General features: G+C 63.2%; 2 protein-coding genes across 2 annotated transcripts; both read right to left on the bottom strand.

Moving 5' to 3' along the window:
• Positions 1 to 1,271: 1,271 nt before the first annotated feature.
• CFAP45 (cilia and flagella associated protein 45) lies at positions 1,272 to 8,800 on the bottom strand. Its single transcript, XM_015298676.4, has 11 exons — positions 8,645 to 8,800; positions 6,509 to 6,651; positions 5,064 to 5,205; positions 4,372 to 4,536; positions 3,973 to 4,151; positions 3,453 to 3,582; positions 3,106 to 3,252; positions 2,917 to 3,030; positions 2,608 to 2,801; positions 1,573 to 1,797; positions 1,272 to 1,421 (listed from the first exon to the last, which is right to left on the bottom strand). Exons 1-11 carry the CDS (start codon positions 8,771 to 8,773, stop codon positions 1,310 to 1,312), a joined length of 1,680 nt encoding a protein of 559 aa, XP_015154162.4. The 5' UTR covers positions 8,774 to 8,800; the 3' UTR covers positions 1,272 to 1,309.
• A 1,070-nt stretch (positions 8,801 to 9,870) lies between these two features.
• On the bottom strand, positions 9,871 to 14,260 carry TAGLN2 (transgelin 2). The gene is made up of 5 exons (XM_025143648.3): positions 14,180 to 14,260; positions 11,391 to 11,572; positions 10,426 to 10,600; positions 10,245 to 10,347; positions 9,871 to 10,145 (listed from the first exon to the last, which is right to left on the bottom strand). The coding sequence occupies exons 2-5, from the start codon at positions 11,568 to 11,570 to the stop codon at positions 10,004 to 10,006; spliced, it is 600 nt and encodes a 199-aa protein (XP_024999416.1). The 5' UTR covers positions 11,571 to 11,572; positions 14,180 to 14,260; the 3' UTR covers positions 9,871 to 10,003.
• Between the last annotated feature and the right edge of the window lie 262 nt (positions 14,261 to 14,522).

Genomic DNA, 14,522 nt, shown 5'->3' with positions numbered 1-14,522 from the left:
CTCGACCCCTGGGAGCCCACCAGCAGCACCCCACACCCATCCCAGTGCCCCACTGGGGCCGTGCCACGCTCAGGGCAGCTCCGGTCACCGCGCGGTGCCCCGCGGCACAGCTCGGCTCCGCCGGTGTTTTCCACCCCACTGCCCGATCCGGATGGGCAGCACCTCCCTGCCGGCCCCAAACGCTCCCCGGGGCCACAGCTGCTCCATTTACTGTCCCCACACTGAGCTCATTGCCGTCCTTTAACCCTTGCTGGGGATCGGGGCACGTGTTGGGCAGCGTCTGTGATTTGGGGCCCCCGGGGCGGCACCGAAGGGACGATTCCCACCGCGGTGCGGCCGTGGTTTGGTGGCTCTGCATTCCTCGTGCAGGATGGGTGGGGATGGCCCCCCGCCCCGGTGGTCACCGTCCCCTCAACCATATGGGACCCATAGGACACGGCACGGCGTGGCCACGGCGGTGACGGGGATGGAGGTCAGCAGTGAGGGCCCCGTAGAACTCGGGGTGACCCGAAAGCAGCCCCGTGGCGCCCGGCCCCACCACCACCACCACTGGGGGACACCCGGAGGGAAAGCAGCGGTCTGGGGATGCAGGAGGAGGTGGGATCCCCCCTCTGCCCACCACCCCACAGCCCCCCACGCCGTCTCCGTGCCCCGGGCAGTCTCGCCTTTCCTGGCTCTCCTTATTTCTCAGCTGCTCGGAGAATTAATCAGAGCCACTCCTATGGGATCCCGGCCCTCTGAAGCTGCCATTCCCTGTCCTGCTGTGGTTTGTTGTGTGTTTTTTTTATTGTTCCAAGGTTTGCATCACTCTCCGGACGCTTTGCTTTGTCCCTTCACAAGGCCACAGCCACAGGGCCTGGAGGTGACACGGCGCTGAGCCAGTGGTGCTCACAGGGCGGGTGCGGCAGTGGGGCAGTGACAGCATCAGGTTGGGCTCCAGATGGGTCATGGGGACACAGCAGAGCTCCAGGAATAGGGCAGGGGATGTTCCTGTCCCCAGCGAGCAGGGAGACGAGCGGGGGGCTGTTCCTAAAGCTAACCCCAACCCCTCTCCTACCCTCACCCAACCTTGACCCTAACCATAAGCCCAACCCTGACCCTAACTCCAACCCCAATTCTAACCCTAACTCCAACCATAACCATAACCTCAAACCCAACCCCAACCCTACTCTAACCCCAACCCCAACCCTAACCCCAACCCCAACCCTAACCCCAACCCAACCCTAACCCTGACCTGTAGGTGGGAAGCAAGAGAAGGACAGGAGACGCTGTCTGCTCCATAAACATCTCTGTTTGTGGACAACTCTGCCTAAGAAAGCCGAAACTCCTGAGCTGTTGCCTTCTTCTCGGTGTGGGGCTGAGCCCCACTCTGCGCCCACCTCTCCACCTGGGCACAATACTTCTCCGGGATGCCAGCAGCTCTGCAAAGAGAGGAAACCATCAGAGCCCCATTGCTGGGCTGAGCTTCGGGCACACAACCCCGGAGAAGGTTCTGTTTGAAGGGTACGGAGCGGAACCCACGGGGACAGCCGACGGGAAGGCCAGGATGCGGTTCGGGGCCGTGGGGATCACCTGAGCTCCTGGATCTTCTGCTGTTTGAGCTGAGCGATGCGTCGGCTGCGCTGCTGAGCCGCCTCCTGCAGCCGCCGGCTCTCCTCGAAGGCGGCCATGCGCTCCTGGGCCCTCAGCTGCTGCTGCTCCTGTATCTGACGTCGGATATCATCGGCGTGGGCCAACTGCAGGGCTGCCCTCCGAGCCTCCTCTGCCTTCTCCTTCTCTATCTGCTCCTGCTGGGCCCTGAGAGGGGAGGAGACCTCCGAGGTCACCAAACGCAACCGTTAACCCGTCCTCACTGTGAGCGCTGGTAGCAGTGTGGAACTGAGGAATCATTCAGGCTGGAATCACACAGATGAGCCCTCCTCGCCATCCCCAATGGCCGAATCGCAGAATCACGGCGCCGTCGGGGTTGGAAAAGACCCCCAAGATCATCACAGTGACCCACCCCCACTGTGTCTGCTGAAATGGCCACAGAACCGGGGGATCACAAAGGTTGAAAAAGACCTTTAAGACCTCCAAGGCCAACCCCAACCCACCCCCACCATTCCCACTAAACCACGATCCTAAAGAGAATCACAGAACCGCAAAGGTTGAAGACCTCCGAGACCCCCAAGGCCAACCCCAACCCCAACCCATCCCCACCGTTCCCACTCACAGATCCACAAGGGTTGGAGAAGACCTCTAAGACCCCCAAGGCCAACCCCAACCCCAACCCCAACCCACCCCTACCATTCCCACTCACAGATCCACAAGGGTTGGAGAAGACCTCTGAGACCCCCAAGGCCAACCCCAACCCACCCCCACCGTTCCCACTCACAGAACCACGAGGGTTGGAGAAGACCTCCGAGACCCCCCAAGCCCAACGCCAACCCACACCCACCAGAACCACAGACCACCTCCCCACGTACCACATCTCCACCTTTCCAAACACCTCCACGCACGGTGACCCCCATCCCCTCCCCGGGCAGCCCATACTGATGGACCCCCCCCCTTTCCCACCTCCCACCCCACCACGCCGTCGTGCTGAGCTCAGCACGGATCCCATCTCACCGGAGGATGCGCTCGAAGTCGTGGCGGTCCCTCATCACCTGCACAGCCATGCAGTGCTCCCTCTCTGCGATCTGTTGGCTCCGGCCCTGCCGCAGCTGCTCCTCCATCTCAGCCTTCCTCCTCGCCGCCTCCTTCTCCTTCCTCCTCCACTCCCGCTCGGCCGCCTCCTGGCTGCGTTTGGCCCTCAGTGCATCCTTCCCGCGGGGACAGAGGGGACAGAAAGGGACAGCAGTGAGGCCGGAGGGCTGCAGAGGGATGGTTTCACGGCTGTGCTCCTTGCTCCATGACGGCAGACCCGCCAGCCCTCACCTTCTCTGCCTGCTGGTCGAGGGCCCTCTCCTGCATGGCCCTGAGCCGCGCCATCTCCTTCTCCTTCTCCCTGCGGATCCTTTCCTGCTCAGCTTCGAGCTCTGCCTCCCTCTCCTACGTGGGACAGAGTTTGGTGGCGCCTCCCTGCACCCCATCACCCCTCCGTGCTGCTGTGCTCGGCCCCAGTACCATTTTCTGCCGCTGGTACTCGAGCACCCGCTCGTCCTCCATCCTCTCCTTCTGCAGCTGCTCCTCCTTGCACCTCTGGTTCTCGTCGTTGATGCGTTTAATCTCAGCCTGGATTTTCTTCTGCTGCTCCTTCTTCTGCTCCAACTCCTGAAGCACAGAGCTGAGGGTCCGTGGGGTGCGTGGAGTGCTTGCTCCATGTGGGCAGAGCTCAGCGCCCCCAAGAGACCACAGCCTCAATTCTGCACCGACACCGACTCCCCCAGCACTGGGTCGCCCTTCCAAGAGGTGAAGATCTGCCTTCATCCCCTTCTGCTCCCCAGCAGCTCCCCGGTTCCTGCCCAGCACACCTTCTGCTCGTCCATCTTCAGCTGCTCCAGGTACCGCAGCACCTCCTGGCTCTCCTGGTCCTTCTGCTCAGCCCTCAGCGCCCGCTCCTCCGCGTTCTTCTCTATCTGCTTCACCAGCTCCTGCCTACCCCTGGAAAGAATCATAGGATCACTGAGTGCTTGGGTTGGAAGGGACCTCAAAGAGCAGAGCACCACGGGATCACAGTGTGGTTGGACTGGGAGGGACCTCAAAGAGTATGGAACAGTGGGATCATGGCATGGCTGGGTTGGAAGGGACCTCACAGCCCCCCAGCCCCAACCCCTGCTGCGGGTGCCACCAGCAAACCAGTAAGGGTGCACTCAATCCCTCTGTGTCACTGAGAAGGAGAGCGTTGGTTCCAGACAGACCCCTGGGGGACACCACTCGTCACCACTGGACGCAGAGCCATTGACTGCAGCCCTACAGCTGTGACCAACCCTTTATCCACCCAACAGTCCACCCTTCAAATCCACCTCTCCAAAAAGGGCCCCCGCTGCTCACTGGATCAGCTCCTGCTTCCTCCTGCGTTCCAGCTCCTCCTGCATCTCGTTGGCCTTCTGCCTCTCCACCTCCATCATCCTGGCCAGGCGTTTCTCCTCCTCCTCCATCTCCTTGGCTATCTGCTTCTTCTCCAGGATCTGCGTGTCGCGGATCATGTGGCACTTCACACCCAGGAGCAGCTGTGGGGCAAAGGGTGTCCCTGGGCTCAGTGGTTGGGGACAGACAGAGAGCAGGAGGTGGAAAAAGGAAGGAGAAGACAACCCTGAGCAGCAGCAGGCAGCGCTCAGAGCTCATCCTCACCGTGCCACGGTGCCCTGTGGGGCTCAGGGCACCTCGTGCCACCTCTCCCCCCTGGTTCTGTGACGTTGGGGAGGGGGATGGGGGACCCTCTGGCCTTACCTCACTGAACTCCTTGATCTCATCCTCCTGCTCCATGCGCATCCTGTTGGCCCTCTGCAGCAGATGCTGGGCGCGTTCCTTCGCCTCCTCCTCCAGGTCGCTCTGCTTGCTCTGCTGCAGGAGGGCTTGTCGCTTCGCCGCTGCCTTGCGCTCGTTCATGGCCTCCTAAGGGCACAGGGGGAGAGCTGAGCTGCCATCCGTCACCCTGGGCCACCAACCTGCACTGCTGGGCCACCAACCTGCACTGCTGGGCCACCAACCTGCACTGCTGGGCCACCAACCTGCACCCTGGACCACCAGACTGATCTCTTGGGCCACCATCCCGACCCCTGGGTCACCACCCTACACCCTCCGGGCCACCACCCTATACCCTTTGCCATCATCCTGAACCCTGTGCCACCATCCTTCACCCCTGGGCTCCCACCCTGCACCCCCACACCCTTCTAGAGGAGATGCCCCACACCCCTTCCTGCAGAGGGGGCAGGAACGCAGCACAGAGGTGCACTGGGGAGGTGTGGGGTGCAGCCCACGCAGCACTGCAAACTTTGGGACCCCCCCACAGCCCCTCCTGGGCTCGGAGGGTTGGAGTGATGCAGGGTTTGCAGCTGCGCAGCGCAATCCGGGGGGTGCGGGGCGATGGTCCCCCTATGGGTGCCCCCCACGGCAGTAAGGGAGGGCGGGGGGGTGCCTACGAGGTCAGCCTCCCTCTGTGCTTTCAGGGCTGCCAGCTGAGCTGCACGCTGCTCCTTGCTCAGCACTCGGGACGACTCCTGGATGCGCTGGAAGTCCCGCAGGCCGATGATGAGGGATGGTGGTGGCTTCTCTGCAGGGACACTGCGAGAGGAGGGCACAGAGCAGAGCAGTCAGTGCTGCTGAGGGTCCTTCACCCCCCCCCTCTGCCCCCCCCCACCCCCCCCTCCCAGCCCACCCCCAAACCTTCCCGGTGTGCCCATGGCACTGTGGTGTCACTTCAGTGCTGTGACATCCCTGTCCCGAGCAGAGGGGGGCGGCAGCCGGGCCATGGGGGGACCCCCAACGCTCTGCAGAGCCCCACACACAGCACCCAAAGAGCTTCGGGCCAACCCAGCCCCACAGCTGCCCCCGGGGGGGGGGGAAGGGGGGAGGAAGCGAGCTGGGATGTGCCCCCCAAGCATGGGGCTTCAAGCAGAGGGATCCGGGACTGCAGCTCTGTTGGGTGGAATGAGTTTGGTGTGGGGGGAGGACGCAGCTCTGCCCCACAGTGACTCAGCCCGGAGGAAACCACCTCAGTGCCCCCATTTCCCCACGTGTAAAAATGTGGATAATGACACAGGGTTGGGTTTGGGGTTTTTTTTTTTTTTATTATTATTTATTATTTCCAGGTGAGTTGTGAGGAGTTTTAATTACTGCCAGCATTGCTCAGCTGCAGCACGGCGACGCGTGCGGTGCATTAACCAAACTCATGGGGCGCTTTGAAGGTTCTGGGGACTAAGAATGCAGTCACTGTTATTATGTGTCACCTTTTCATCCACCCTTGGGACAGATACCTGCATAATAAGTGCCACAGCATCACAGCATCGGATTCCAGGACGCTTTAAAGAATGGGTAGTGGCACCGACGGCCCTAATAAATGGTGTGACGCAGCGGCCGCCGCCTGAGCTGTGTTTGGGTGCCCAACCTGCACCCCGGTTTTCAGGAATGGAAAAGGAAACCCCAAATGGTTCCATCGGCCACGTGGGGGAAATGTGGGCAGCGGTCCCAAAACTCGGAGCTCTGAGTGCGGCCCCCTCAGCCCCAACCCGGAGCCAAAGGGCTGCGGTGCGGGTGTGAGTGTCTATGGGGTGGAAGCAGGGAGGTGAAGCGAGGAAATAAAGGGGGGGATGGGGGGGGGAAGGTCAAAATGAGGCTCAGTGGGGTTTGCCCGGGATAATGGCTCTGTGCCCTGCAGGTTTTTAATGAGGTGGTGTAATTAGAGCCGGGTTCTGACTGCTCAACCTTATGGACAAACAGCTGTGCGCCCGCGGAGGGGACACCGCCACCGCTTGGGGGTGTTCGGCACTGTGGGGGGGGGGGGGTGTTTGGGTGGGGTTGAGGGGGTTTGGGGGGGGTTGAGTGGTTGGGGGGGTATTGGGGTGGGTGCCCCCCGGGTGTGACTCACACGAGGCTGCGGATGAGGTCGTTGCTGAGCAGTCGGATGGTGTCGGGGCGGTGCTGAGCGCCGAGCGCCGATTTTGGAGCGCTGCGCGCATCCCGTAGGAGCACAATGGGGCCGTGGGGCTGCGAAGGCTGTAAGGAAGGACCCTAAAGAGAGGGGGGGGTGGATGGAGCGTGGGGAATCCATACAAAAACCCCATCACAGCACCGTGAGATCGCAGCAGCAAAACACAGCGCGTGGCCGGGGGGGGGGGCAGCTCCGTGTCCCCTCTGTTGGTGGCAGAAATCCCCCCCAAAGTGCCCTCAAACCTCAGGGAAAACCCCATAGGACCACAGGAGGTCCCACTCCGCCTCCTCCCGGTCCTCCCAGCGCTGCCGCACCGCTGAGGTCCCCGCGCTCGAGGTGACACCGCCACCTAGCGAGGCGATGCCCTCTGCGGGCACCCCATAGAACTCCTTGGAACCTCCTCCTCACCCATGGGCTCGGAGATGGCGTTTGGGACGGGCTGTTCCATCACCTTCCCGGGGATGGCAGCGAGGCCGACCGGCCTCCTTTGTGCCCTCGGTGAAGCCTGGAGGGCGGTTGGCTCTTCTCCAGCCCTTGGGTACCTCTCCCGCTCTCCGTGGGTTACAGACATGAGAGATGAGAGAGGTGATACCTCAAATCAGGGAGCCATACAACGGATGGGTTGGAGGGGGACCTCAAAGACCACAGAACCACGGGATCGCAGTGTGGTTGGGTTGGATGGGACCCCAAATATCATAGAGCCATGGGATCACAGCGTGGTTGGGGCAGAAGGGACCCTAAAGTTCACAGAGCCATGGGATCATGCGTGGTTGGGTTGGATGGGACCCCAAATATCACAGAGCCACGGGATCACAGCGTGGTTGGGTTGGATGGGACCCTAAAGATCACAGAGCCATGGGATCACAGCGTGGTTGGGTTGGATGGGACCCCAAATATCATAGAGCCATGGGATCGCAGCGTGGTTGGGGCAGAAGGGACCCCAAATATCACAGAGCCATGGGATCACAGCGTGGTTGGGTTGGAGGGGACCCCAAATATCATAGAGCCATGGGATTGCAGCGTGGTTGGGTTGGATGGGACCCCAAATATCAGAGCCATGGGATCCCAACACGATTGGGTTGGGAGGGACCGCAGCCCCCCCTCCAGCCCCCCCCTTGCCATGGGCTGGGCGCTCCCCATCAGCTCAGGCCACCCTCAGCCCCATCCATGGCCTCGGACACCTCCAGGGATGGAGCACCCACAGCTCTGGGCTGTGAGGAAACCATTGCCCTCTGAATAGCGAATTTCCTCCTCAAATGTGGGGGTCCGGGACCAGCCCTGCGCCCACCCCACGCTCCACGGTGGGGCACAGCCCTATGGGACAGGCTGGGCAGGGCAGCTCAGCGCCTTCAGGGTGCGTTTCTCATCCATCACCGCTATCAGCTGCGTGTGTAATTACAGGGCTGGGCAGCACTGCCAACAGATAACGGCAGCGTTCAGCACTGCCAACCTCAGAGCCCAGAGAACGGGACGGGATCCGCCTCCAAGAACCCAATTAATGATTGCAGGAATGTTGTAAGGCTGCCCTGATAGCGATCAGTGCACAGAGCAGCTGCTGGGGACGGAGCCCGGAGCGGAGGCGGGCGCTGTGACGTCGTCTTTCCTTCCTCCCTTCTAAAACAGTGGCTTTTTGCTGCTGTTTTTTGGCAGAAGGTCCTGGGTTGCAGCGCTGAGGGTTGGGCTGATGGATCCACAGCCCTTTTTTTGGGGGGGGGGGGAAGAACCTCCATAGGGATCCCAATGGGGTGGGGTTGGGGACACGGGGCGGCACCCAGCGCTGCGGCCTTGGACCTGAAGGGCATCGGGTGCCATAAAGCTGTGCTATGGGGCCATAGGGAAGAGGAAGGGGGGGGCGGGGGGGGGCACTGATGGGGTTGGTGGCTGTGTGCCCCCCCCAAACAACACAGGCCCTCCCTGCAGCAAAGCTCAATGTATTGAGGGGGGGTTCAGCCTCTCCGGCCCACAGTTGTCCCAGGCCTGGGGGGGTCCCAGGCCCACGCGTGGGGTCTGAGGCCTTGGGGGGGTTTCCAGGCCCAAGGAGGGGGGAGAGCCCCACTGCTCCCCCCGTCTTACCCCAAATAGGCTCTCATCCACCTCGGTGCTCCGTGCCCGTCTCCGGTAGCGGCTGGAGGGCTTCGTGGAGCCGGAGGGGTTAGCGGTGGTCCCGGTTGGGCCCTGCAGGCCGCGGGCGGCGCTCACCATCCCGCTCCGCTCCGCCGCTCCGTCTCCACAGCAACGGCCGCGCGTTCCCATGGCAACGAGACGCGCGGGGGCGGGGCCGGCACGGAGAGGCCGCTCTAGGCAGCGCGGAGCCGACTCTATGGTCGCTGGGAGGTGTTCGGCCCCGGCTGTGTCCACGGAGCTCCGGCGGCGTCCCCTCCACGCGCGGCGCCGTCCGTGCCCTCCTGTCCCCCTCCCCGGCCGTTCCCGGACACGTCTCCATGCCTGGGTGGCCCCATTCGCGTCCCTTTCCCGTTTGTCACCATTTGTGCTCTCCCATCTCCGTGTCCCCGTGTTTGGGTGTCCCATCCTCCACGCGTGTCCCCGTGTGTCCCCTCCACGCGTGTCCCTGCCTCCCCCACCCACGTGGGGCTCAGCACTGCCTCACCCGCCCTGCAAACCCCGCCCCCCGTGCCAAGCCCCGCCCATTCCCAATAGCCCCGCCCCTTTCCGAAGCCCCGCCCCTTCCTGTTAGCTCCGCCCCTCCACGTGGTCACATTCGAGGCTCAGGGGTGCCCCCACCCTCTGGTCGGGTCCCTTGGGGTGGAGGTGGGGGGGTTCCTCCCCCCTTCCCCCTCATTACCAGCAGCCCCCCCCCCCCCCCCTTGGGATGAGTGCCCCCACCCCACACCTGGACCCCCTCTGCCTCTTACCTACCCCAAGAGCCATTGGGCCCCACACTTGGGGGGACAGCCCCAACCCCACCCCCCAACTCCTACCCCCTCCTCAGTGCCCCCCAACCACTCTCACTCCATGTAAACAAGAAGGGGCCATTTATTGGGGCGAGAGCCACTGGGGAGGGGGGGCTCTCCCCAGCACGGCCCCCCCAAGGCACAGCGGTGTTGGGATGGGAGGGGGGGAGGAGGGGGAGGGACATGGAAACATAATAATAATTATATAAAAAACACAGATTTTGGTCCTGGCGGCGGGCACAGCCCCGGTTGGTCCATGGAGGGGTCCATGGGGGGGTCCATGGGTTGGTCCATGGGGGGGTCCATGGGTTGGTCCATGGGTTGGTCCATGGGGGGGGTCCATGGGTTGGTCCATGGGTTGGTCCATGGGGGGGGTCCATGGGTTGGTCCATGGGGGGGTCCATGGGTTGGTCCATGGGGGGGTCCATGGGGGGGTCCATGGGGAAGAGTGATGTGCTTTGGGGACCCCCCCCAGCCCCATGGAAGCTTTGGGGTTGGGGGGGAGGGGTTTTGGGGCCGCTCAGAGGATCTGTCGGGGCATCCCATACCCGGTCATGCCCGCCTGCGAGGCACCGCGGTTGGTGCCCATCTGCAGCCCGATGACGCTCTGCCCCTCCTTCAGTTTATCCTCCGAGAAGACGCGGCGGTTCTCCTGTGATTTCCTACGGGCACCACCACGGGGGGGTCACCCCACATCACCCCCCACTCCTCTATGAACCCCCCCCCCCCCTCCATCACCCCCCCAGCCCCCCATCACCTACTTGGGGAACCAGTTGGGGTCTCCCACGAAGAGCCCATCGCCTTTGGCCACCGCCAAGCTGCCCAGGTTCATCAGCGTCCTCTGCACGCACGCCATGTTCTTCCCTGCGCGGTGCCAACGTGGTGTCACCACCCCCCTTGGGGGACATCTCGGTGTCACCCCATCGCCCCCACCCCCCTCACCTTCCCACAGATCCACTGTCTGGAAGATGTCGGTGGCGGCGATGCCGTAACGCTCGGCTGCCTGCAGGAACTGTGAGATCTGCTCCATCTGCTTGAAGGCCATGGAGGACGCCTGGATTTTGGCCACTGGAGCTTGGCCCCGCGGGTAGAGGCTGTTGATGAGGCGGCACAGGACCTGGTGGCATCAGCGGTGACAAAAATGGGGTCATGGCGGCACCAGGACCAGCCCAATATGGTGACATCGTGACCTCCCCAGTGTGGTGACACCAGGACCAACCCAATCTGGTGGCACCATGACCAACCCAACATCAGGAGGAGGGACACCATGACCAATCCAGTGTGGTGGCACTATAACCCCAATGTTAGGTGAGGGGACACCACGACCACCTCAGTATGGTGGCACCGTGACCAACCCAACATCAGGTGGAGGGACACCATGACTAATCCAATCTGGTGGCACCATGAGGAACCCAATGTTAGGTGAGGGGACACCAAGACCACCTCAGTATGGTGGCACAACAATGATCCCAATGCAAGGTGAGGGGATACCAGGACCACCTCAATATGGTGACACCATGACCAACCCAATGTGGTGACACCATGACCACCTCAATATGGTGGCACCACGATGACCCCAATGTTAGGTGAGGGGACACCAAGACCACCTCAGTATGGGGGCACCATGACCAACCCAATGTGGTGACACCGTGACCACCTCAATATGGTGGCACCACGATGACCCCAACATCAAGTGAGGGGACGCTGTGACCTCCCCAAAGCGATGGCACCGTGATGACCCCAATGTTAGGTAAGGGGACACCACGACCACCTCCATATGGTGGCACCACGACCGACCCAACATCAGGTGAGGGGACGCCCCGACCCTCCCTTAACCCCACTCACCACAAAGCGAGGTGACACCACGACCCCCCCCCGCAGCCCCCACGTTCCCAGGAAGGACTCACAGTGCCATCCTTGAGCCACTGCTGGAACCCATCACGCCCAGGCGTGGGTTGGGGGATGTCCTCCCCGCACTGCCCCACCATCCAGCGCACCAACAGCTGCTCCAGGTCGGGGTCGTACTGACGGTCGATCTTCTGCTGCACCTCCCGGCTCAGCCCATACGATGGTCCCCGGTTCGCCATGCCTGTTGGGGACGCCCCGTGTCACCCATCCTCCCTTGGGGACGCGGTGACACCTCCTGGCAGTGCCCTTCCCCTGGGATGCCTGCCCAGACCTTATCGCCGCGCCAGGCGCTTCCTGCCCGGCGCTGTGGTGACGGCATTGGGGTGCACGGCCCCCCCTTGGAGTCCCCATGCTTTACCATCCCGATGGTGGCACCCCACCATGGGCCCAACCAAACCCAACCAACAACCCTAACCCCAACCCTAACCCCAACCCTAAACCCCAACCACCAACCCCGTCCAAAGGTCCACTTGGGGTCCCCCCGTATTGCCATCCCACAGTGCCATGCCCATCCAACCCTAAACTCCATCCCGAACACCAAACTTAAACCCCAACCTCAACCCCAACCACCAACTCTAACCCCAACCCCCAACCCTAAACTCCAACCCCAACCATAACCCCATCCAAAGGTCCACTTGGGGTCCCCCCACATTGCCATCCCAACGGCAGCGCCGCTCCATGCCCACCCAACCCTAAACTCCATCCCAAACATCAAACTTAAACCACAACCACCACCTCTAACCCCAAAACCCAACCCTAAATCCCAGCCCTCAACTGAACCACCAACTCCAACCCTAAACCCCAACCCTCAACCCTAAACCAAACCCCTCCACAACCCTAACCCTAAACCCCAACCCCAAACCCCAACCCTAACCCAAACCACCCACCCCAACCCCCAGCTGGGTCCCCCCCAGTTCCCCCATTGTGTTGGCTCAGATTTTTTGGCAGCCACTCACTGCGTGTTTGCAAAACTGCACCCGTTTGTATGGGAACGGAGCCAGATCCGGGAGCGGCCCCGGGAGCCCCACACCGCACACCCCAACAGCCCCACACGCCCCAGGAACGGTGCCTGGCTCCCATCCTACGGGGCGTTATGGGGTGCAGAGCCCGGTGGTCCCCAGGGCTGGGTGACAGCGTCCCAGCGCTGCCCATGTCGGGGTGCTCCCAATGCCCTATAGCCATGGGGTGGGCATATGGGGCTGTGCGTTCTGCCCCGCTCCCCCCAAAGGTCCTCCTGGGGGGGACGTATGGCTGGGATGAGCCTGGACCCCAATGCACATCCCCAGATGTGGGGGACCCCAATGTCACCGAGGTACCCCAACCTTGAGGTCACCCCAACGCCACCGAGGAAGCCCAGCGTCACTTGGGCATCCCAACGTCACCAGGATCACCTCAACACCTTGAGGTCACCCCACATCACTGGGTCACCCCAATGCCACCAAAGTACCCCAACGCCTTCAAGTCACCCCAACCTTGAGGTCAACCCAACGTCACCAACGTATCCCAATGCTTTGAGGCCACCCCAATGTCACCAAGGCACCCCAACGCCACCAGGGTCACCCCAATGCCACCAAAGCACCCTAACACCTTGAGGTCACCCCAACCTTGAGGTCACCCCAACGTCACATTTCAACACCACCAGTGTCACCCCAACGCCATTAAGGCACCCCAGTGCCACCGAGGGCACCCCAGCACCTTAAGGTCACCCCAGGACCACCTCAATGCCATCAGGGTCACCCCAATATCACTGGAGCACCCCCGTGCCACCAAGGTACCCCAATGCCACCAAGGCACCCCAACCTCGAGGTCATCCCAACATCACCAGGGTACCCCAAAACCTTGAAAGCACTCCAAAGTGGAGATCACCCAATGCCACCAATGCCACCCAACGTCCCCGAGTGCCACTGGGGCTCCCAGTACCATCACGGGGGGGTCACAGGGGAAGGTTAAGGTGCTCCCCAGGACCCGGAGCCAATGGGTGGGGAACAAAGCTTTCCCATACAGCGGGGGCTGTCTGGAGGGGGGGCGGGGGGGGGTCGGAGCCAAAGGTTTGGCCAATGTGGGGCTGTGTGCGTCCTTATGGACCCCACTGCCACCCCACGGTCTGCTGGCGCCCAAAGTGGGTGAGGACTCCGCCATGCCGGGGGGCAGAGAGGGGAGGGGGGGTCCCAGAGGACACAGACACCGCACGGACCCACCCAGGGGGGCAGTGAGGAGGGGGCGGGACCCGACCCAGAGCCACCAATGGGGGGGGGGGGCAAAAGGCGGCCAAATGGGGAAGAAGAGATCCCCGGGGGGAGCGCAGAGAGCGCAAAGAGCGCACGCGGTGCCCATCGGGTGGGACAACGGGACGCGGTGGGATCCCGGAGGGGACCCTCGGATGGGACGGGGGTGGGGGGGGGGGGAACCCACGGCAGGGGGGGTTCAGCCGCGCTCCGACGTTCGCAGCCCCGGGGGCAGCCGCTCCCCCCCCCACGCCCCCCCCCACCCCCGGGGCTGCGGGGCCGGAAGCCGCACCCAGCGCCGCTCCCGCTGCCGTTCCCGGGCGCGGTGCGCGGTGCGCGGTGCCGTTACCCCGCAGCGGCTCCGAACCGCCGTTATGGGACAGAGGCGGAACGGAGACCCCGAGCCGGAGACCCCATCCCGGTGCCCACCCCCCACATCCTTCCCCCCCCCCCCCCCCTTCCTCCCCCCATATACGCACCCCTCCTCCGTGCCCACCCCCATCCCCCCCCCGGTGCCCACCCCGCTCCCACCCCCGGGCGGTGCCCCCCGCCCCGTTCGGTACCTGCGGTGCCGATCCCGGTCCCGGTGCGGTCCCGCAGTGGCGGATGCCGCCGCCCGCTCCCTTTTCACGGCTGATGTCACCGCGGAGGGGCGGCAACGGCACCGCCCGACCCCGGGGCGGACCCGAACCGCAGGGAATGGGGAGAACCGCACCGCCCCGATGGGACGGGGGGGCACTTTGGGGGGGGGGGGACGACACACATGGGGGTGTGATGGGGAGGGGGCGGTGGGATGATGAGGGGGATCATGTGGTTGTGATGGGGATGGGGTGCCAATATAGGGGGGGGGGGTTGTGGTGGCCGAGGTGACAATGGAGTGGTGGTGGGGGGCGGTGGTTGGGGGGG

This window comes from Gallus gallus, chromosome 25 (assembly GCF_016699485.2).
Source record: "Gallus gallus isolate bGalGal1 chromosome 25, bGalGal1.mat.broiler.GRCg7b, whole genome shotgun sequence".
NCBI lineage: Eukaryota > Metazoa > Chordata > Aves > Galliformes > Phasianidae > Gallus > Gallus gallus.
This window is presented reverse-complemented; position numbering and strand designations above follow the sequence as displayed.

What these genes read in the sequence shown, in the direction of transcription:
- CFAP45 (XM_015298676.4), bottom strand. Translation starts at nt 8,773, where the DNA reads ATGGTGAGCGCCGCCCGCGGCCTGCAGGGCCCAACCGGGACCACCGCT. An exon ending in GACCTCATCCGCAGCCTCGT is followed by an intron (nt 5,206 to 6,508) that starts GTGAGTCACACC and finishes CTCCTCTCGCAG; the next exon opens with TGTCCCTGCAGAGAAGCCAC. An exon ending in AGATCAAGGAGTTCAGTGAG is followed by an intron (nt 4,152 to 4,371) that starts GTAAGGCCAGAG and finishes TTTGCCCCACAG; the next exon opens with CTGCTCCTGGGTGTGAAGTG.
- TAGLN2 (XM_025143648.3), bottom strand. Translation starts at nt 11,570, where the DNA reads ATGGCGAACCGGGGACCATCGTATGGGCTGAGCCGGGAGGTGCAGCAG. An exon ending in AGTGGCTCAAGGATGGCACT is followed by an intron (nt 10,601 to 11,390) that starts GTGAGTCCTTCC and finishes TGATGCCACCAG; the next exon opens with GTCCTGTGCCGCCTCATCAA. An exon ending in GACAGTGGATCTGTGGGAAG is followed by an intron (nt 10,348 to 10,425) that starts GTGAGGGGGGTG and finishes GGCACCGCGCAG; the next exon opens with GGAAGAACATGGCGTGCGTG.